The sequence below is a fragment of the Vidua chalybeata genome, chromosome 2 (genome assembly GCF_026979565.1).
Source record: "Vidua chalybeata isolate OUT-0048 chromosome 2, bVidCha1 merged haplotype, whole genome shotgun sequence".
Lineage (NCBI taxonomy): Eukaryota > Metazoa > Chordata > Aves > Passeriformes > Viduidae > Vidua > Vidua chalybeata.
This window is the reverse complement of record NC_071531.1, coordinates 27,997,753-28,020,719: the sequence shown is the minus strand read 5'-3', so window position 1 is coordinate 28,020,719 and position 22,967 is coordinate 27,997,753. Positions and strand designations below refer to the sequence as shown.

Below are 22,967 nucleotides of genomic sequence, written 5' to 3'. Positions count from 1 at the left end.
GCATAGAACAGAAATCCTTGTCTGTAAAGATTCCCAGAGCAACCATGATAGAGATGAGCTCCTCACATTTTGAGACTGGGGATCTGCACACAGCTTCTGACCAACTGATCCTCCTCCTCTGTTCAAGAGCAAAAAGCACCACAGACATTTCAACTTGTTGGAACTGTTTGTGATACTGTATCAGAATATTTCTTGGTATTTTTCTGTTATTCAGCATGTTTTTAATTGTTGATTTTGGATATTTTTTAACCCAAGGAAAATGATACCTATTCTCAGTGTTTCATATGAGTTAGTTGTGGGAAACTTTAATTCTGACAGTTACAAAGAGAATGAAAGGTATGTGCTGAGTGGATGTCTGGATTCCTTTCCCTTAAAAAAATATTGCTGTACTTACACCAATTATCTCAGGTGCCCAAAGTGATTGTAAGACTTTGAATGCAGCTTCAGTGTTAGTGAAATATATTTACAGACATTTAGTATAATAAATGAGTTTATAGATTACTGCCTGTTATGTTATGCGAGTGGCATAATACTTTGTAACCTATAATTCATGACAGTGGGGAAGAACACTTTCAGCCCACTCTTACACTTCCATTACCACAGGTATGCACCTCGAATAAAATTATCTTCCCTAAATTACATTATTTTAGTATTCCTTTTTTAGATTTTTTCCTGCATTTTTTCTGTTTCTCTTTGTAGTAATTGTAGCTCTTTGCTTGAACTATAGGCATGTTTTAATAATATAATATTAATAATAATATGAAAGTTAAGAATCAGTTGTCTAATTTTTTCCAGTTTTGATAGTTTCAGGTGCAACTCATGTGTGTAGGTATCATCAGTACCTGTTCACGTGTGTAGGTATCGGCAGTACCTGTTACAGCCCACAAATGTCCTTCACAGTGTGCTTTAACTGCAGTCAATATGGATTCCTCATCAGAGAACACTGTATAGCTTTCATCAATACAGGAAAATTAATTTCAGTAAAAATATAACAATGACCACATTTCTTTCATGATGTAAGTAGTTTTGGCGTATGATAGCCAGTGTGGACTTTGTCTGTCTTGTCATCCACCTTGTCGATTTTTCTGAGCCAAATGGTTTGGTGTGTTATCTGGATGTTGAAGTTGGTGAATTTCACAGAAGGGAGGAATATTTAAAAGTTAGTGTGGTATATTTCTTGTGGAATTCCGTTTCTAATAATTTGGCTAATTAATCTTGGATTACAATTACTGTTTGCACTGTAGTAACAAAGCTTCAATTGTACTAAGCAGAGAGAACTGAGAAAATGAGCTTGTCCTGTTGTTTATTTTTTAAGCCAGTAGCAATGCAAAGCACAGAATACCATGTGTACAGATGGAAACCTTTTACACTTTTTTTTCTTTTTCCTGATTTTAAGTTAGAGAGCCTTATTTTAAGACATCACCGGTTCCTTGCCATCTTGTGGATTGAGGACCCCCTTTCCTTTGTACTTTCTTTTTGCACCCTTTGTTTCAGGGATCGCCTGCGGCTCTCCTCCCTCCTTATTTTGGAGGCTGTTGTTTGGGTCAGCTGCTCTTAGTTGTTCCCAGCAGTAGAGCCTTGGTGTAGCTTATTTTCTACCTGCTCCATCCTCTCTTTTATCCTCCCACTTTACTTTTAAATGATCCTTCTCTTGATTTTTGATTCAGCAGCTTTATGTGTAATCCTTCCAGGTATTGTTGTTGCCACTTAGACTGTTTTTTTCCTCACTGGTTTGGGTCCTTGAATTTTTGTAGCACACCTTTTCCTTGTGACTGGTAGTTTCACTTTTTCCTACTAATATTTAAAATATACCAATAGCCTGATTTTTTTTTTTTTTTTTTTTTTAATATTCAGTACCATCAGACATGTTCATCTTTGAGCTAGAAATCTGCCTTATGCAAGCAGCTACAGCAGGTGATGTCAGAGATTATTTCCCTGAAGCAGCAGGTTGTTGGGGGATCCAAATTTTCCCAAGAGGATGATTTTGAATTCTCTATCTTGCACCAAAATCCATAGCTTTTAGCACATTCCCTGATAAGCTCAGTTGTCTCATACCATTAGTTCTCAGGTTATCACATACCAGCCCCAAAAATGCTGTTGAATGAGGGTTAGATTGCTCTTTATATTTGATCTCTGAATTTGTTTTTCAAGATTAAACAGAGTATTAATTTTCCTTGCTTAGTTCTCCCTGAAGATTACTGAATGGTATTTTCTGCCAGCCTTAGATTTGCATGGGTTCTGGAAAGGTCTGTTCCATTATTGCTGGAGAGAGGGCTGGTTTATAATGGTGAAGATCTGGATGCATGGTAATGTGAAACATTATTCTCAAAATGAAAGGGCGTTGACATCCGTGAGTTTACTTGAATCTTTGCACTAGAACTACAAAATTTATGTGTGTATTTATGTTTATAAAATTGGTTTTGAATCTACCTCATAAGCAAGGCTTTGACAACTGTGCTCCATAGAATTTGAATTTACTGTCAATGGGGTGATGGAAGCTAGCATTCTCAGCTGCTGAGTTGCACTTCAGATACTCTTTGGATGCATGGCTGCTGTAACATACTTTCTGACTGCAGTGAATTACTGAAACTTCGGGAAGTCTTGAGCTGTGAGCTGTAAGTCTTCTTCCACGTGACTGCTCACACATTATTATGTGGCCAAAATGGGGGTGTCCCATTTGTGTAAGATCTGAGTTAGATAATGAAGAAATTGTCTACTTCTCTTGTAACACTACTTTTAACAGGGTTGTGGTGGGTTGCTTTTGGATATTGACTACAAGTAATGCTTAGTACTTGACAGCATCTTGTAGTACCGTAGTATTTTGCATGGCTTCCAGCTGAACTGGTGTTTGAGAGCAGTGGCGTAGTCATTTTAATTGAAAATCAGTAGTAGTGTACATTTTTAAATTTGTATTAATCTAGAAGGAAAAAGAACTCTGTGGTTAAAGGTCCACATTTCAGACCTGTGGTTTTGAACCTGTTTTTTCCTTTATTTAATCTTTGTTCTTGTACAGATGTTAATCTCTGTCCATGTTTGGAAATTATTTGGCTGCTATTATTTCCCTTTCATTTTTGTTTATGCATTTTATTGTTATCTGGCGAGAGTAAGGAAGAAAATGTGTCTGAGAGCGTGTGAGGGTAGAATGTCTCATCAGTGCAAGAGTACATAACATTTCTGAAAGAAAGGGGATGTGATGTAGCAGCCAAAACCAAATGTTTAATTTTGAACCAAGTTATTGCAGGGAGGTTTTAATCAGGAAAAGCAAGCTTTGCAGAAATTTGACAGAAGATAAAAATAATAGGAGGAGGTTTAAATGCATTTGGAAATACTCCATTTTGTTCAAGCACTGAAGGTGAGAGTAGGAATGAAGGAGGATGAGAGTCCAGCATCATGAGGAAATGTTGGTCTCTCTTGAATGTATATTTTACTCTTAGAAATGTAGACTTTTCTATTGCTTATTTTTGGGTTTTGGGTAACTGTTTCTGTGGAAAAAGACAGATATTCCTATAGTGAAAATTTATTTTCAAAAGCTTATCCTTTTGAGGAGCAGATCTGGTGCAGTGGAAAATTGTGTTGGGATAATAGCAGTGGAACAACTTTTGAGATTGTCTGTGTAAGCCGTCTTAGAGCAGCTGGCACCTGAACTGCAACATAAGAGCTCAGAATAAGGAGTGTCTTCCTACATACTTAAAGAAGCATGTGTTCTCTGGAGCACCCCCGGGGTTTTAGAAAATCCCCTTTCATCCTCTTCCCTCTTCTGTGAAAGGTACTTCTCTCTTGGCTTTGTGTCCCTCTCCATCAACTGAGGAATTAGCAATTGCTAGCTGCTGTAATTGTGTAGCAGAGCACTCAGAAGTACAAGTTTTTGGAAGAGGTCCTCATTTAAACTGGTGGAAGATATGTAAGAAATAATTGGATTGAAATAAATGAACCCTACCAACAATCCAGATCAAAAATGTGGTCCTGGTTTTAAATTTAAAGCATTCTTTTAAAGTTATAGGACAAGTAATTTTGAAACCTGTTTGTTTAGGAAAGTTTGAGGGATAGTGTTTCCTCTGCATTTGTGTTTTGGGAGCAGTAAGAGAGGATTCCTTGTATTGACTCTGAAGTGCTGTTAGATGGAAGAATAAGTAATTTTAAGGGGAGACTTGGATTGCCATTTCTTGCCTTGGCTTACACTTCCTTGGTTAGCACAGCAGTCAGCGTGACTGACAAAAGACTTGTGAAGCTGCAGCATTCACTCGCATCTCATAAAAGATCCAAGAGTGTTTCTTTATTTAAATTGTGCTTTCACTGGGTGCATGTCCTGTCAGGAAATTAAAAGCATAATAGCTTTCTGAGTAACTATCTCGTGTTCCAGTCATTTTCAGGAAGATGTACACATTTATACAGGAATAAATTTAATACTATTAGCTGTCTCTTAATGAAATCTAGCACTGCATCTTTCAAGCTGCCTCTTTGGTTACATGCATAAGCACAGAATCAAGAATGGTATCTTATGTCCAGTGATTATTTTTACCTGTATAATTCAAAGACCCTCCTAAAAAGTAAATTTTTGCCTGAGAAACTCTCCTAGATATGAGAAATAAGTGTTCATTAACCACAATTCAGCTTTGGAACTTTGCCTTGAGATTTAAATGGGGGAGTATCTTTATTTTTTTCCCCACTGCTACCTGCACCCTTTCATATTGGATAAAAATTTTGGTCCAGGTGACTTTGAATGCTGAATAAATTCTTAGATTTCTGGATTTTCTTTCCAAGTGACAGTAAACTGCAAAGTTTACGGGAGCAGAGTCTGAACAGGACCTTTAAATTAATTAGTACTCTGTGGACTAGAAAGTTTGAAATTATTATAACAATTAAAACTGTTTTCTGATTTTCCTACTGTTATGAGGTAAATTGATGGGGCAGATTTTGGAAAAGCAAATGATAAATTGCTTAGGACTACAGAGTGAATGGGTAACTGTTTCTATGGAAACAGTTGGAATGGGCCAATATATATATATATATATATATATATATAATTTTTTTTTTCCCCCCTTAAAAACTTTGGAAATAAATAGGTTTTTGAACTGAGTAAACATCTCTTCCTCTTTCTAGTTAAAAAGTGAATATATGATTTTTCCATTGAGGAACAGAAGGTCAGCAGTTCAGTTTTATTTTCAGCATTTTATAGACAGTTTAAAGTGAAATCCCTTGAAAAGTAGGTAGCGGTGTTTCAAGGGATTAGCAGTAAAACATAGCAATCCACAGTGATTCTGAGCTTTGTCCTTCTGTGCAAGATCAAGGTTAAACTTCTTATGTCTGAGGACTGTTCTTTGTTTATACAATACATAAATGTACTAATACTTCCAGTGAAGTATAACTCGTGCAGACCATTGAATGTTTGAGCTATGGGAAAAGAAGCAGCAGTGGAAGTAAATCTTTCTAACAGCTTATTATTTGGAATCTTGAAAGAAATTAAAGGATGTCTCCTTTACAAAAATCTCATGGTGTTCACCATGTCCTGAGTGGCTGGCTGGTTTAATTTCGAGAAGAAGGGTTTACTGATAGTAAGGATGAAAGTCTGTGAACAGGAGTATACTTAATTTGTTCTTTCACAGGGCATAGATTACCAGTCTGTCATATAATAAAGTTTACCTAAATGTCCTCTCAATAGAGTGTCTGGGTTTTTTTTCTGACCTTGTGTGCTTGGCTCCCTCCTACTCTGTTTTTGTAAAGAGCTACGGAGAGGTTGTTAGGCGTGAAATGGTTTGTAATTTTGTCTTAAGTAGACACCTAAGGTATGTTTTATTCTTCCTGGACTTTCCCTTCTCTTTTATCTTGTTTGTTTTTTGTTTCATGTGTTTCTGAATAGAGAGGTAAACTTAAATGCTGTCTGCTGGGAGAAATGGAGAGAGAGCCATCCAGAGCAACAGCAACAAACATTAAGCTTATCTGTGTCTCTGCCTTTGTAGAAACATTGAAAAACCAATGCAGAGATATGGTCATTAATCATTGCTGCTGTTTTAGAGGTGAGATGAGGTCTCCTTTCCAAAAGTTTTCTTTAGGGCTGCAGAGTTTTTTAACTGCATCATTTTTTCTGGAACTGCTTTTAAAAGAATTCAGGAAAAGGTGAGCCAATGCTCTTTTCTCGTCCTCTTGCTATATCTAAATGTGAGGTAGTTTGAGATTCTGTTGTGTTTACTCTGCAGCCAAGAAAAATGGGCCAAAAAAGCTGCCACCTTTCTGTTTGTCTCATGTTGTTTATAATCAAAAGGTCTGAAGATATTCTCTCTGCACAGTCCGGGTATTCCCACTGCTGTCTAGACTGTACCATTGCTCTTGGTTGCCTTCAAAATAAAACAAGAAGACTTTTTGCACTAATAGTGGAAAAAGTCACCACAGGTTCTGTCATTCACATTTGTTGTATCTGCATTAAGCTGCTGATGGAGGCAGAAAAAGCCGTGCAGCTGCTGCATGTATTTGCCTGAGCCCTGCCTGCTGCTGGGGATTGCAGCAGCAGGTGCAGGAAAGAGGTTGAGGGCAGATGGCACAAGCACAGGGAGGGTAAAGGCTGGAGGAAGGGCTGGCCAAGAAGAGGGATATTAGCCAACTGTCTTGTTGTTGGAGTTGCTTTATAATCAGACTTTTTTTTTTTTCTTCTCATCTTTCAACAAATTAAAATCAGCAAAGATGACAGTTCACATTCCCTGTGTTTTCTGATAAATATATGATAAAAGGGCATGGAAAGATGTATAGCCTTCCAGATACAGGGAATACCTTCTTCCAAAAATACGGTCTGAGATGAAACAGTAAAAATCATCTAACTGCTAAAATCCTCTTAGTGTTATTTTTTTGGGTTTTTTGCTTGGTCTCTAGAAGGTTGCCAGTACTGTCTGTTAATCTGTGTCCTATTTTCTAAATGACATACAGATACACATTTCTTAAAAACATCACACATCCCAAACAAACTGAAACATGTTTGTTTGGTTTTCTTAATCCCTTAAGGCTGTCATCCCATATTTATGGAAAGATTTGAGCTAGGTTTTTCTTACAAGCCCTTTGCCTTGTCTGTTGGTGACTATACTAAGCTTAGTTAAAGACATGATGAAGTGTTTTATCTGTAATTTTTATTACTATTGCTATTTATCTTCTAAGCATAGGTAAGTTATAGGGCTTGTAGCTAGTACTGAGTAACTGTAACATGAGCTGCTATAATACTAACTTGTTCCTGTAGAATACCAGCTTTTTGTCCTTTGAAATAGAACTTTAAATTGAAATCATCTTTCAGAAGCTGAAAACTAACACTGCCTAGTTTATAACAGTCTGTTCCAAAACAGGCTATAGAAATATCCTTTTCAAGTAAAACATCAAAAGACTTTTAAAAACTCAGCATGCTGAAACAGCAGAGCACTTACCATGTAAATAGAAAAGATTGTACTTAGTGTTATGTGTCTTAAAGTCTGCTACATTGATTAAGCATTTGTATCTTGAACTGCGCCAGATGAGGAAATTTTGTGGTATAGTAGTATTAATAATGGAAATCTTAAAAAAAGTATTGAACTGGGAGGGTTAGCTTGTGTGAAGGTCATGACATAAAACAAGAGCACATAAAATTAGAGTGGTATTGCATGATTAGTAGGCCAGAATTCAGATTTGCATTCTTCTGATGTTGCAGCAGCCTACCTTATAAAAGGCTAGATGGTTTTCTCTTTGTACCACCAGAGAGTTAGCAGCCCAAACTATCTGCTACTTTTCATAGAATCATAGAATATTTAGGGTTGGAAGGGACCTCTAAAGGTCATCTAGTCCAACCCCTCCTGCAGTGAGGAGGGACATCTTCAAGTTGATCAGGTTGCTCAGAGTCCTTTCTAATCTGGCCATGAATATTTCCAGGGATGGAGCATCTTCCACATCTCTGGGTGACCTGTTCCAGTGTTTCACCACTCTCACTGTAAAAAAAAAAATTCTTTCTTATATCTAGTCTAAATCTACTGTCTTTTAGTTTAAAACCATTGCCCCTTGTCTCATCTCAATGGGCCCTGCTAAAAAGTCTGTCCCCATCTTTCTCTAGAAAGGCCCCCTTTATGCACTGGAAGGTTGTATAAGGTCGTCTCTTGTTCAGGCTGAACAACCCCAACTCTCCGAGCCTGTCTTCATAGAAAAGGTGCTTGAGCCCACTGATCATCTTGGTGGCCCTCCTTTGGACCTGCTCCAACAGGTCCATGTCTTTCTGTGCTGAGGGCCCCAGATCTGGATGCAGTATTCTGTGTGGGGTCACACCATAGCAAAGGGGCAGAATCACCTTTGACCTGCTGGCTGTGCTGCTTTTGATACAGCCCAAGATGCAGTTGGATTTCTGGGCTGCAAGTAGAGGTTGCTGGGTCATGTCCAGGCTTTCATCTACCAATGCTCCAGAGTCCTTCTCTATAAGGTTGCTCTCAATCCCTGCATCCCCCAGCCAATACTGATATGGAGTTGCCCTGACCCAGGCACAGTACCTTGTACTTGGCCCTTTTGAACCTCCTTGGGTGAGCGTGGACACAGTTCTTGAGCTTGTCTGTGTCCCTCTGGATGGCAACCCATACTTCAGTTTTGTCAGCTGTAGTTTGGTGTTATATGTAGACTTGCTGAGGATGTGCTCAATTCCCCCATCTGTGTCGCTGATGAAGACATTGAACAGTGCTGATCCCAGTATGGACTCCACTTGCCTATGATCTCCATCCAGACGCTGAGCCATTGATCAATGTCCAGATACCTTCTGGATGTGACTATCCAGCCAATTCCTCATCCACTGAGTAATCTATGCATCAAATCCATATCTTTCCAATGTAGAGAGATGTTGTGAGGGACTGTGTCAAAGGCCTTACTGGAGTCCAGGCAGACAATATCTGTATCCTTTCCCTTATCCACAGTTGTAGTCACTCCAGCAAAGAAAGCCACTAAGTTGGTCAGTTAAGGCTTGCATTTGGTGAAGCCACTTTGTCACATAACCATTAGCAATTTTACTCCTATTTGGTATTTTCCAAAGTCTTATGTTGTGTTTCTTCTTGCAGCTTTTGACATTGTATGCCTCAAATTACGAACCTGTATTAGTCTGAATAATGGGCTGCTGTGACTGTGAGGTGACTTTGGCTTTCAAGAATGGAAGAAAAATGTGAACTGGAAAATTGCCCTCACTGCATTCATTGTGCATGGCAGCCTCTTCTTTTGAGGGCATCCCCAGTGGTCTTGTACAACAGACACTTGTGCTACACCTTCCTACTGAAGTGGAGCTTGGAGAGCTGGAAAAACCTACAGCCATCAGATACTGACATCACTAAGAATCTGGACTGCAAGCAAACCTTAAGTGGGTCTTAGGAGATACAGCCTTTTTGTTTAAAACTATTGCTTTTCCTTAAATGTTGAGTTTACATTTGAAGCAGTCCCTGCTTGAGTATTTCACCTGAGCAGACTCATTTGTGTGATAGACTTTGGATGAAAACTTCGGATGAAAAATTTTTTTACTAACATCTTTTTATACATTCTTAGATAAACACGCAAAGATTTTGGTTTTGTTGAATGGTAAAATGCTGTACTGACTCCTTAGCAGGAAAGATGTATTTCTGGGTGTTTCTAACATATATTCTCCTTTATTCCTTTGTCTGCCTTTTAAAAAGACTTCTAAGCCACTTACAAGACAAAAAAAAGTACTTAAGCTCTGTGCTCTATTGGAGCTGTGCAGAAATTCGTTACCACTAAACTGTTCTTGAGGTTTCCTGTTTTCAGTTGTTCTGCAATGTGAGATACAAGGTGCCAGCGTGTAGCTGCAGCTGAATTAGAGATTGGGTTATCAGATATGTTGTGGGGCCGGTTGAGGCCAACCTTGCCTGGCAGCTGTCAAAGGCATTTGGCTGCAGAAACAAACTCCAGCCCTCCAACCACTGTGCCTGTAAACAGTGGCAAGCCACACCAAGGGGACAGGATCTGAAGTGTGCAGGTAGCAAGGTCAAGTTAGTACAGTCTAAACTACTGGTTAATTATGAGTGATCCTTCACCTTTTTTGGAGATATACCACCCAATGATGTTAACAAGAAGTATCATCTAAGAGCCCCATCCTTTCTGTGCCTGTAGAAGGGGACTGTGGCAGGGCTGTCCTGCCTGGGTGCATAGGCTATAGTGCCTCTGGTGTCATTAAGTGTTGCAGCAGCCTGGATCGCCATCACCCTTTCATTTATAATTATGCCTTTCTGGTTGCTTTTTAATTTTTTTTAACCCTAAGTGACTCAAAAGGAAACCAAGCGCTTTTTGTGCTTTAGAACAAATGTCTCGGTGCTGCCAGAAAAGCTCATGGCACCTACTGAGCCCGCCTTTGAGTCGCTCCTGCTTTGTGGCTGGGGCTGTCCCTCAGCTCATTGTTAAATCTGTCCAGCTTGGGTGGATGTGTAGACCTAATCCAGGAACTCAAAAGAAGTGGAAAAAAACCCCAAATTTAGTGAGTAGCTAGAACTGTAATAGCTTTGTGGGTGTTTCTGATATCTTGGGGTGCATTTGAACATTAAAAGTGTTTTAATTTTTCTTATTACTTTTATATGCTAGTTAATGACAAAGAAGAAAATGGTTGTCTCTGAAAAATAATCCCATATGTAGAAATAAGTACTAAACTATTTTTTCCTGCATCATGTGCAGTCAACTTAATATTCTCTCTAATTCTGTACTTATTCTTTTGCTAATATTTAAATTATTCCAATGCAGTTTTAATACCTTTTTTTATAGTTCTTGATGAGCTGAATTTTACTTCTTTCAGTACTTTCAGTTTGCACTCCTGGACTCAGGCTTATTGCTGTCAGTTTTTCCTATTCATGGAAAGGACCAGGGAGAGGAGACACAGAAAACCTCTAGAGCTTTTTACTTCACTTTTTAACAACTTATTTTTTAAACAGTTCTTCTTTTGTAAATGCTAAATTGTGAGAGGAAGATGCAAATTGTAATAAAACGTTCCTCCTTTGCAGTGGATGAATTTATTTACATCTTTTTTCACATTTATTTTTTACACCTTCCACTCATCTTTGCTTTCAACTTTGGAAAACTGATGCCGTAAAATACAGACAGCAGCACCTATTGATTGCGACCGTCTTCAGTTTGCACATCAAAGTAAATTAGATAATAATTACTTGCACTTACTCAGCTATCACTTTTAGTTCTGTAGTCAATGCATCCTAATGAGACCTAATAGTGAAATCTCACAAATTAGTTGTCAAGCTTGTGCTGAAATGGTCAACTATTTTAGGTGCCTGGCTGTGGGGGCCTTTTTTGCTCGCGTATGGGTTTGATACCTCAGAACCACATAGCTGGGTGATGAATGCTTGTTCACTACAGCTATTTAGTTAACTTCCTTTAAAAGACAGAGAGAGTAGTCTGATGCAGTGACCTCTTTCTGAAAAAATGTGTCTCTTGGGGTGGGTTGACACACATTATGTGAAGTATTAAAGTGTTAAAACTGCAAAAGCAACTAGATAAAGTGGCCTTTATGTGTTCCATCTCTATTTGTCCAAGCACAAGCAAATAGCTCAAGTAACAAAGCATGGAAGGGGTTTTACTAGTTAAAACAAAGGTTGTAGTTATAACAACTGTTATAATTAGGGTCAGTTTGTTTACTCTTTTTAAACCTCTGCATTTTGAGATTTTCTTGTAACAATCATTAGAAATATGTCGTCCTTGGTTTAGGTTAACTTCGGCATTTGAATGAAGGAGGTGATATTTTCCTGTTTCTACTGGAGATAGCTAAAAGTATATCCAGAAGGTATATTCTTTTTCACAAGTGTTTATATGAATTCACATTATTGGTTCTTTTTAATGCTTTCTGAGTTCTGTATTTGTGCTAGTGTTTTACTGGTCCTTGAGAACTGAACAAAACAATTTCAAATGTAACGATATGGTTTTTTTAAATCTTTTTATATGTCAAAGCTGTTCATCTAGGCTGATGTAAGAAAATTAACCACACATCCACTCATGCAACAAAGAAAAAACTCTGGGTGAAAACAAAACTTCGAATTTCCTGAAACTGTAGGCAGGGTTACCAGAGATTGCATCATCATAAACAAGAAAGCTTCAGATTTAGAGTGTACTTCAGATGAAGTGATCTATTAGAAGTTATTAATTGCAGAATACAGTAAGCACAGCCAGGTACTATGAAACAAGTCTGTATGAACAGAGACTTGTAAAATTTATTTTCTGCAACTATATTACCTTAGAGGGCCAAATACTGCCTATTTGCCATAGGTTATGAAAGATTAACCATGTGGGCACTAGATAACTGGCCTGTCAGCAAGAAATGCTGCATGGTTCAAAACACATTTTGATTTTTCAGAGTTTGGGGACAGGAGGAGAAGTTGTTCAGCCTTCAAATCTTAGAGAAAACCATGATACATCATTAGTTAGTTTTCCATTCTTCCCATGTAATTAACTAAATATCATATAGAAATTATGTTTTACTTAATATTGTATAGCAATTAGATGGTTTATGTACATCAGTGTCATGTAAAAGCCTCTGTATCAATTCTGTCCCTTTCTTTCCATATGTCTTCAGAAGACAATTCCAGAACAGTCTGTTATATCAATTGGCACTGTCTATTATTAGAATTTTTGCTTGTTCCCTTGGTGAGGGATTACATTTCGAGCATTACTGTCAGTCATTTTTCAGTACTGTTCCTTTTTGCAAAACAAATTGTGAACAAGGAGAGCAACTGCTTCCTTTCTAACTGCATCTTTACCTTCTGTTTGTACTGTCCTAACTAACCCCAACATAACTGTGAGCCTTCCTCTTGAAGCCAAGAAAACATGCTGCTCTTCTACCCACTGGATTCTAGGGTATTACACTAGTCGTAGATTTAACTTGTGTCAGTCCATAGGAGAAGATTGCAGTTCGGGTGGCATGCTGATAAGAGTCCTTTCCTATTGGTCATTGTGGGAGAAATATATTAGCCCTATATGGGGAGGGGGAGAGAGTGAGGATTGGAATCCCAGCCTGGTAAAAATAGAATAGGATCTGCATAAAAATTATTTGTATTTTGGTATTTAAAATGACACCAACTGAATAAATCTTTCGCATGAAGAATCACTTAGTAAAATTACGTGGTTGTTGGATCAAATTCTCTTAAGTTCCTCTATCTTTAAATTTCCATCATCTCAAATATTACTTATATGGTTCAGTTTTAAGGATGGCTTCAAAATGGCATAGGTGTTTCTTTGTTTAGTTTGTTTTTCCTGCCATTGCTAAGTTGTTGGATTGTTGGTAGTTTATTGAACATAACCTTTTCCTTTCTGGACTTTGTTCTCATAAAGTCATACAGAAGCTACAGTACTAGATACTCCACCATGGTCTGCATTTATTCTGCCATATGGTTAGTTAATGTTCCTCACCTGTCTGAGCAGACTTTCAGTACAGCCATAACTGTCTTGACTTTGGCTGAGTTTTTGTTCATTGCCTTCTTGGCTGAGCAATTTTTCAGTTTTTGCCCTCTCTCCCAAGGATAATTTTCTGTAGAAAATTTTCATGTGTACTTCTGCAGTAGGGCAGCTTCCATTGAAGACAGGACTCCTCTCCTAACAAAACCTAAGCTGAAGGGAAGTAACGAAGTGGCTGAAAATACATGAGCTCAATCAAAGCTATATTAGTTTTAACATTTCAGCAAAAATACAATGTTGGTAAAATAAATTAATCTTTTGAGACTGATAGCAGTGAAAGAATTGGTGGATTAAAAGGAGTTGGAGTTGTGTACTGGTATTGCAAGAATTAACTTTTGAAGGTCTGGTTTGTGGAGTTCTGTTTGTTCTCATTTAATGTGGTGTCTTCATTTCAGGTTGTTTTTGGTTTTTGAGGTTGGAAGTTGGATTGCCATAGAAGTAAAGCAAATGACCACTTGATGTGATAAGGTAAAAACCAAGGTCATGTGAAACAATATTTTATGTGAAACAATATTTTATGGAGGAAAGGAAAGACTGTTACAGTTCCTTGCAGAACTGTATTATATCTATATTTCAAAGCTTTTCACCTGTGCTTTCAGGGTGGTATGATGTTCTGTCAGGTAGAAGACAACTCAGGATTTCAGCTCTGGGACTTCTGAGCTTTTTTGAGAAGGAACTTTCCAAAATGTTGTACACTTTCAGCAGTTACGGATTTTCATTTTCTTGATGTGAAGGAATCTTATGTTGCCATTAAAATTTTTGGGAACCGTGGTATGTTTTATTTTGCAGTACATTAGCAGTACACTGAAGAAATTTCATGCTTTCAGTCTGTGTCAAGTTTTTACGGTACTCTCAGGTGCTTTGGGAGGCTGCTATTGTGTTTTCTTTTCATTTTCCCCCAAATCTCGTTACGTTGTCTGCTTATAATCTTTTATTTGGCACATGGCTGTGTTGCAGAAGCATTTCAAAACTATTACCTCTACAGCCTCCCTTCTGGGAAACAAATATGTCCTTATTTATATACTAGGAAATCTTAGCTCTGCAGATGTCACAGAAGAGCCATATTGTCCTTGATGGAGACAGTCTAATGATGTAATCATAAGAAAATAATTTAAGAACTTTAATATATTTCCCCACATTAAAAACAAACAAAATAAAACAAAACAAGCAAACAACCACAAAATACAAAACAAAATTCACTCCCCTAGAAAGAACAAACCTAAAACTAAAAAAATAACCCAACACAACTGAATTGTACACACATGTACACAGGTTTAAATGGACAAATGTTTAGCTGCAATTACATTATGCATTTTGACTCTAAATCCTGTCTCCACTTGGGAAGGAAAGCTTGTGCCACTAAACATTTAGTAAAACCTGGACTACTTTACTGAAATGGGTTATGTGTGAGCATGGTGCTTGAGAAACTTGGCTTCTCTATACCAGAATACTTCTGCCAAAATTACATCATGCAAGGGGTCTGCTTGTGAAATGACACATTTCTCAGGCATAGTGACAGTTTTACTTGTCTACGCTAGTGGGAATTTAAGAAATCAGGTAGGTTTGAGCACCCTGTCCTGGGTAGTTTCAGAGGACTACAGTTGATGTTGTCAGCCCTGGTAAATAGTTTCTTCCTGTGCTTCTGTTCTTGCCCAATGCTGTGGGGAAATACTTGATGACTCTTACAATAGGGGTCAATTAAAATTGTTTTTTTCTTTAGAGATATAGGAAGAGCTTAATAGTTTTCCACTAGTCACTACTCAAATATTATTCCTAATGTGGGGGTTTTTATTATTAATATGCTGTAATATTGATAATTTAAACTTGCCTGTATTGTGAAAGTAACCTTTTTTAGAAGAGGAGCCTATGTAGTGGCAACATCAACCAACTGCACTGATGATGTCCTATTTCTTCATATTCTCCATGTCCCCAGGAATAGTAAGAATTGACCATTTTACAATTGCTGAGATAAAATAAACCAACCTAAATTGGAGAGATAGATTATATTGACAACACCAGCTTCCAGAACATGTTTGATTGCAGTCCCCTGTGGCTATGTCAACTCATCGACCTGTAGACTCTCTGTCCATTTTATGTCAGTCAGAAAGCAGGGCAGTTTATTGGAGATTGAGGTCCAAAGTTCAGACTCTTCTCTATCATTGTCAGATGGGATTATTATTTTAGGGGAAAAAATTGGTTGAATGGTTACTGACTTATTTCTTGTGAAACTATCAGTTCCACTGCATAAGTCACAGCCTGTTTGAGCTGTAAAGATTGTGCTTCTCAGCTATTCAAAGCATCATAGCTCCTTTTTAAATTTGTCTTGGGGACCTCAGCCATGCAAATGCATATTTTAATAATGTTTTAATTGTTGTATGTTCTTTCTGATTTTTGATTGGAAAATGAGAACTTAAACCTGTTCAACTCAGCTTAAGATTTTCAAAAATCATGTCCTGCCTTGGCCATGAGGGGTAATTTTGCTAGTGTTTGCCAGCAAATGTCAAGCACAGCTTTTTGCTGTCAAATGGTTTAGCGATCGGCACTCAGGCCTATATGATGTTCTCCTGGAAACAAAATTCATAAGAAGAGGCTATTAATTTATAATAGGGTTCACTATTATGTTTTATGAATACAGGTTAAATAAGTAAAGCAGTTATTTTTCCTAGAGTAGATAAGCTGGGCTGTCTGGCATGCAGTTTTCACAGTTTGTACTGTAGCTAAAGGGGGAAGTGTGTGCGTGTTTGTGTGTGTATTTACAGACTGCAGAAGGAACCCTTATGGAATATAGGTGATATAATTTACATGCTGAACAGGATTTCTGAATGAAGTTTGGTTTTTAATTACCTTTCTATCACATAAACCACTAGGTATCAGAGAAGACAGGGTTGTGGACTTCCAAGACCTAGGCAACAACAGAAGTCTTTGGACATTAATAGTTTGAAGTACCTTTGCACCTTTTGTACTAATCTATAGTTTAAGTGAAATCTACACCTTTTATTTAAAAAAACCCAAAATCAGATACATTTATTATCAAATATGTTCTCACCTCCTACTCTCTCTGTCCTCCTCCACTTCCCTCTCCCCCAACCTCCACGGCAGCAATTATAATATTTTAGGTGACTTCTCAGAATTTAGAAGGTAAAATCAACATGTCTCAGTTGGCATTATAAGATATTTGAATGTCATTGGTACTAGTATTGGACTTTTCCTTGCACGCTATTGTGCTGCCTCACATTGTTCCTGGTAATTGCTGGGATGCGTAGGAAAACGTGGAGGCATGCAGCTGTCTTTGTGCGGCTGACAAATAGCTTTGAAAAACATCATTGTTCTTACAGGTAAGAGAGAGAAAGACAACTCATTCAGTCTTAATGGAACTCTGGATATGTTTCAGGTAGGGAAGAAGTGAAATCCAGTGGGTGCTCTTTTCCACCCCGTTGACTAATGCCTGGTGCAGGACTATGCTGAGCTGGGATCTTCCTGGGAACAAAGGGGGAGTGAAGAGTTTTAAAGGCAGTTTTGTGCTGCCTGCACATAATAGTGAACAAAGGCTTGCTGAAGACAGTACCCTCTTATTGATGGCAGATTTCCCTGCTGGGTTGCATTGCTTCTTGAATTATTTCTTAACTTTCTACTAAATAAAGATGGACAACTTTGTTTAAATGCAGAAAAGTTATATGTTTAAAATTAGTATGAGGATGTGGAACTAGTGCAGAGGGAAAATACATTTTTGGGATGCTGCTATTTTATTTTTTTTTCTCGGATCAGAATTTGGAATGCCACATGTGGGATACTTTTATAATGCTATATGCAAAAATTAAACAGATTTTATAAATAAGCTTCTGTTAATATATATCCATATAATAATTTATATGCATTTGGAGGAAGTAAATGTAATATATTGTGACTAGAATTTACTATCAAGAAGTTGCCATATTTTAGTGGCTGAAAAACCAAGAAAAGTCATTATGGCTTCCCTTATTTTTAAAAGAGGGTTTGCCCTATATGGCATTCTCATTTTCCCCCTAGCCTTTTTCTTGCTTATTTTAGAAGAATTCAAAGGAAAAAATGAGTAAGACTTATATGACAAAATTTACTGAGGATAATGTTTTATTATTTTGTTGCAGAAGGACTCCATGAAAGATGACAGAAGAAGTTATTGTTATTGCAAAGTGGGATTACACTGCACAGCAGGACCAAGAACTTGACATCAAGAAAAATGAGCGTCTTTGGCTATTAGATGATTCTAAGACATGGTGGAGGGTAAGAAACGCGGCCAACAAAACGGGATATGTGCCATCAAATTATGTGGAGCGAAAAAACAGCTTGAAGAAAGGTTCTCTGGTTAAAAATCTAAAAGACACATTGGGTAAGTCCTTTTGTATTTTGGAATAAATTTAGTAGACTTGATGAGTTTCAGGTTGGGAATGTAATGTGGATATAAATATCTTTTAACATGCGTGTTTGCATTGTCTTTATGCTTCGTTTGAGGTGACATGATGGGTAGATGATTGAGGGAGGGAGAGACAGAGAGAGTGGGTGTGGATGGAGAATCACATGTAAAAATCTGTAATATGTTTCCTTCCATCGCATCCAGAAGAAAAAATGTTAGTTTTGTTCCACTTTTCAAAGATTCTGTCTTTTCAGTGGCTGGAAAAGTGTGAGTTTCATACACATATCAACTTCTGAATCCTCTCCTTTCATGCTAACTCCTCTCACTTGAAAGATGAAGAATGTAAACTGGATTGTTCAGCATAGGTATCATAGCCAAAGCTAAATCAATTTATGAATGGGATTTTACAGTGTGGCTATGTACAGTTAAGCTTCTGTGGTCTGAGATGTTCTGTCAACTTCCAAGTCTTTAAATATGTATTGTTTTTTCCACTTGCACATAAAGTCTTCACAACAGTATCTCATACACATAAAATAATCTAGCTTTGAAAAATTTTATGTGTATTTTAAAGAAATCTATTTGAAAGTCATGTGAAATGCTTTTCTTTTTTCCTCTTTAATTCTTAAAGACTGATTAAAAAAGGCTTTGCATATGGCTAGAAAAGGTTATAAACATAGTGATAAGTTGTTGTTTTATGCCAGGAAAACCTACTAGTGATATTTTAGGATGTTATGAATAAAACAAGAACAGGCACATTAAAAACGTTTTGAGGGCTTTTCTTTTGCTTTTGTTTTGGTTTTTTACCTGTGTTTTATGAAGTCTTACATGGAGAAAATTTATTCTGTTGCAGACTGCTGTACAAAATGACTTTTCAATAGAAAATCAGGATTCAGGGATTGGATTTACTAGAAAGTCAAAAGGTTCACATAAAAATAATATGGCAATAGCTTATGCAGGATAATCCTGTGCCAGTGTTGTTTCTAACAGGCTTTGTTTCTTAGTCACTCCTTCATTATCATGTCTTCCACTGCTGAGTTGCCATGAAGTACATGGAAATTGGGGACTAGAGAATGGGTGGCAGGCGGACAAGGTTATCATAAAATTTACCATGGTAATATTTAGTACCACAGTGTTTTCTACAGATACTCTTGGAATATACTGATTACAGTGCCAGGAAATGTGATTATGCCTTTTCAAAGGTTAAAGTCCCAGTTGTGACATTAAACTCCTTTTATATAGATTTATGTTGTTTAAAACATAAATATAATGTATGTATTTTGTCTGAAAGGTACCTTAGGAAAGGATTTCAGTACTGTTGTAAGAATATTTCAAGTGCTCATGTAAAATATGGCAATATTTGCTTGATGCAAACACATTTTTATTTATGTCCAACAGAAATCTATTTAAGTGAAGGAATAGAGGTGTGTCCTAGCCTATATATGTGTGTTTATTTTCAGTCTTAGCAAAGCTGCAGGGTGCTTCCTTTCACTCTGATGGTGAATAATGAAAAGCTGTGAGAAAAAACCTCGGTGGTCTCATGGCTGAGCCATCCCTGAGTGTCACATCTCCCAAGCCTCAGCCCTTTGTGCACACCTGCATGGGTTTTTAAGTTCTGGAACACTGTTATGACAAGTTATGTTCTCTCTTCCCTTTCTAATTGTTTTCTCTGTATGTTTGTTCAGCTGAGGCAGAAGGTGCCTCATGATGGAGTCTGGTCTTTGTGTGACCACACTTACCTGGTGACCATCTAGAGTGTAAAGTACCTCTCATGCTTTTTTAAGCTCATACACCCTGTGACAGTGAGAAACTGCCTAAGGTATACCTTACAAATGGATTCAGAATATTCTTAACATCCACCCAAAGGAGCTGGTGCTTAAGAGTATTCTTTCTTAAAAGTTTAGGTGCTGTGAACTCCTTACCATCATGAAACATGTATGTGCTGTGCACCACATATCTGTACAACTTCTTTTACCTCTCCTGAATCAGTGTCTTCAACCAAACTATAGTATTTAAGACTATTTAAGACTAGTATTTAAGTATTTAGACTTGCTGTACAGTAATTTCCCATTCAGAGCAAGCAGAGCACGTGTCCTTCCTTAGAGAATCCAATGTTTTGAGAGGCCATCAAAAATGCCCTCCTCCTTTTTAAACAAAAAGGCTTGCAAATTGGAAGACTGATGCTTCATCTAGTGAAACAGCTTTTGAAAGTTTTGCTTCACCCAGTGAAGCAAGTTCTTAAGTTCTCTTTTTATAAATATGTCTAATGTATCATCACGCGTGCCTCTCCAAGGATCACAAGAAAATTCGCATTAAAATACCTCCTAACCCAGCACAGTTGGGAATGGTGGTCATGAATATTAGTCCTTAAACCGAATCTCTTTCCGACTTTGATTTTGAAGCTACTGCCAAAATATCAGGTACTGAACTCAAAAAAAAAAAAAAACAAAACAACAAAGTGTCACTTAATAGTCTGTCAATAATTAATCATGAATCTTGTGAAATCTCAGGAGAGAAACAGGAGACTCATAGCTGCTTCCAGTGACATAACTGCACCCCCACCTTTCATACTTGTGTCGCTCAAGCAAACGGTTGTTCCCATGGAGATGCACTTTTCCCTGCCTCTTTCTTAATAGATTACATTTCCGTGTGTTAAAAAATAATTCATCTGAAAGCATCGTTATCATGCAAATGATGTCATGTGTTGTCTGTGTGATTACCTGTAGCTATCTGCCACTCTTATGCTTATCCACAGTAATTACTAGCGCTTGATTTATATTTTATATTTAATAAATATGAAAAGTGCCAGCCATAGCTCAAATTGTGGCAGACCCCATAGGAGCTATAACTATTTAATTAATAGTTCCCCTCGTTTGCTGTTGAGGATGCATCATCTGAATAGTTGTTCATCTTTGGCAGTCTGTGTTCTAATGAAACTTTATGCCACCAGTTATGTTGGTGTCTTGTACACAAAAACTTATAATCTCATCAGAGAATTAAGTCATGCCTATTTAATGCTAAAAACTAATTTTTCCAAACTGTTGACTGTCATCAATTATATCTCAACCCTTGACTATTTTATTAATAGAGTCCTATCAGCTTTACCATTTCTTGGCTCAGTGTTGGTGGAAGGTTGATGGACATACAGGTACCTAGAACTGGCAGCTTGATGTTTTAAAATATCAGCCTATTTTTAGCAATGTCTTAAGGCTTCTTGAATTTCCATTTTATTTCGGCAGTTTTTGAAAAAAACATTAAATAAAATGTGTTCAGAGACAGCTCTCCTAAACATGTTGGGTGCTTATTGAAATGCTGATTAATGCTTGTTTAGCATATGTTCATTAAATCACTTCCTTGTGGACTGAAAAACGGCTCACCCAAAATCTCAAAAGACCCCCAGAAATTTCTGAAGAGATACTTTAGAATCATCCTATGCCTTTTTACAAAACAATAGCCTTTTCTACACCATTCACTTTGTCTTTGCCTTTCTAAGGGCTTGCTCTATTCTATTGTATCTTAGTCCTGACATTAGGGAATTTTCCATAACTTTTAATTTTCCTTAAATTAGTTGGAGAAACTGAGTCTTGTAATTCTTCAATTGATGGATGTCTGGTTTTGTAATTTTTCTATTTGATATATACTACTTGTGTATTCTTAAATCTTTCTTGAGTGAGGTCTAATGAATACTCAGCTACAATGGTCTCATTTTAATTATGGAAATATAGTGTATAGGCCACCTATTGAGTATTTTAAATGATTCATCTTCTCATTCATTGTCTTAACTGAGTGATACTGCAAGTAGAATGTTAGTGGTAATTTGGCCATTTCAAATTGCTGTCTTCTGTTTGCTCATATTGAATGAAATGGTAATTATTACTGTTCTTAAGGCAAAAGCCAGTTTCCAATCCTGTGATTAAAATTTCATCTTCATTCATTATAATGAAGTTTAAAATAGTTTCCTTTTACAGTATTTCTTTTGCAGGGAGGGTATTTTCTATACATTTTGAATAAGTCTTACTAAGCAAGAGACCTCCAGCATGCATCTTTTAAACTGTAATTTTCTGTAATATAATTCTTCCCATGTGCTGGGGGTGGAAAGGAATTCCCATATCCATTTGGTTGGAGTGGGTGTTTGCCAGCACCACCCCCAGAGCTGCCTCTGAGTGCAACTCCATGGGTTTCCCCGTCTGCAGCAAAGATGATCTATGCCTGCTGGCTCATCTCTGTCATGCCAAACAGAAACCTTATCTGAAGGAAGCCAAAATAATTGAGAAGTCAGTTGTTTGTGTACTCAAAATAAAACTTCTACATTTTTTCCATCCCTTTGCAAGTCATTTTCCTGGCAGCAGCACAACTCCCCAGGCAGCAGTGTGCCATTAGTGACTGAAGCGTGTGATCCAACAGCAGGGTGCCATTTTCATGGGAATCCATGATTTTCTGAATGTTTTTGCTGCTTTTGCTTCACAACCAGCACTGCATATAGGCTTTTCTTACATGTTTCTGGTCTTGTTCTCTTTAGTGAGCAGCTACATAAGAAACCTTGAGGACGTTTCTACTTTGCTCTTGGTGTGGGTTTTTGAACAGATGCCCTGCAAAAGAAAAAGGTTTAATAAAATGTGTATTGGAAAGGAGATTGGACATCAAGAATTGGACATCAGGAAAGGTGTTTGCAAATCTGTAGGAACAATAGAAATGGATGGGGTTTGGTGATGATGGCAAGTAACAGTAAACTTGATAGCATTTCACAGACATGTTTGAGTTGCATGACAGACTTTTTTAATGGCTCCTTTATTGAGCTTCTGGAAGTCTGCAAAACTTTTCAGTGACTTTTTACTCAGTATGCCAGATTTGGAACGTAAGAGTTGCCAAGCGAGATGTAATGTAGAGAAGCCAATTCTTGCTTGCATCAGTGTTTCTAGCAGGTTATTTCACAAGTGTTATGAGCATCCAGGAGTGTTTCCTGTGTTTGTCAGCCCCTGTGGTGTGTGTCTACCTGGGTCAGTCTGTAGATCTGCAGGAGTCCCTGAAGGTCATATATACTGGTGCTTCCAGGAATCAAAAGTTTTATATCTCTCTCCTCTCCCCTGTTATTTTATGAAAATGCTGGGGATTTTTCAAATTTATAACTTCATATTTTCTCATTTGAGGGCTA

The 22,967-nt window shown here is 37.5% G+C and overlaps 1 protein-coding gene across 7 annotated transcripts in view; it reads left to right on the top strand.

The window, feature by feature from the left end:
* Window positions 1-22,967, top strand: part of NCK2 (NCK adaptor protein 2) — an 84,258-nt gene that overhangs the window by 35,289 nt on the left and 26,002 nt on the right. For 3 of the 7 annotated variants that reach the window (XM_053934261.1, XM_053934263.1, XM_053934262.1), the window contains exon 3: window positions 17,553-17,794. In XM_053934261.1, the coding sequence (XP_053790236.1) occupies window positions 17,569-17,794 (226 nt within the window). In that variant the 5' untranslated portion in view covers window positions 17,553-17,568. Of the gene's footprint in view, window positions 1-13,823; window positions 13,897-16,799; window positions 16,820-17,552; window positions 17,795-22,967 lie in introns of those variants that run through there. The other 4 variants (XM_053934265.1, XM_053934266.1, XM_053934264.1 and 1 more) reach the window with 3 other exon arrangements.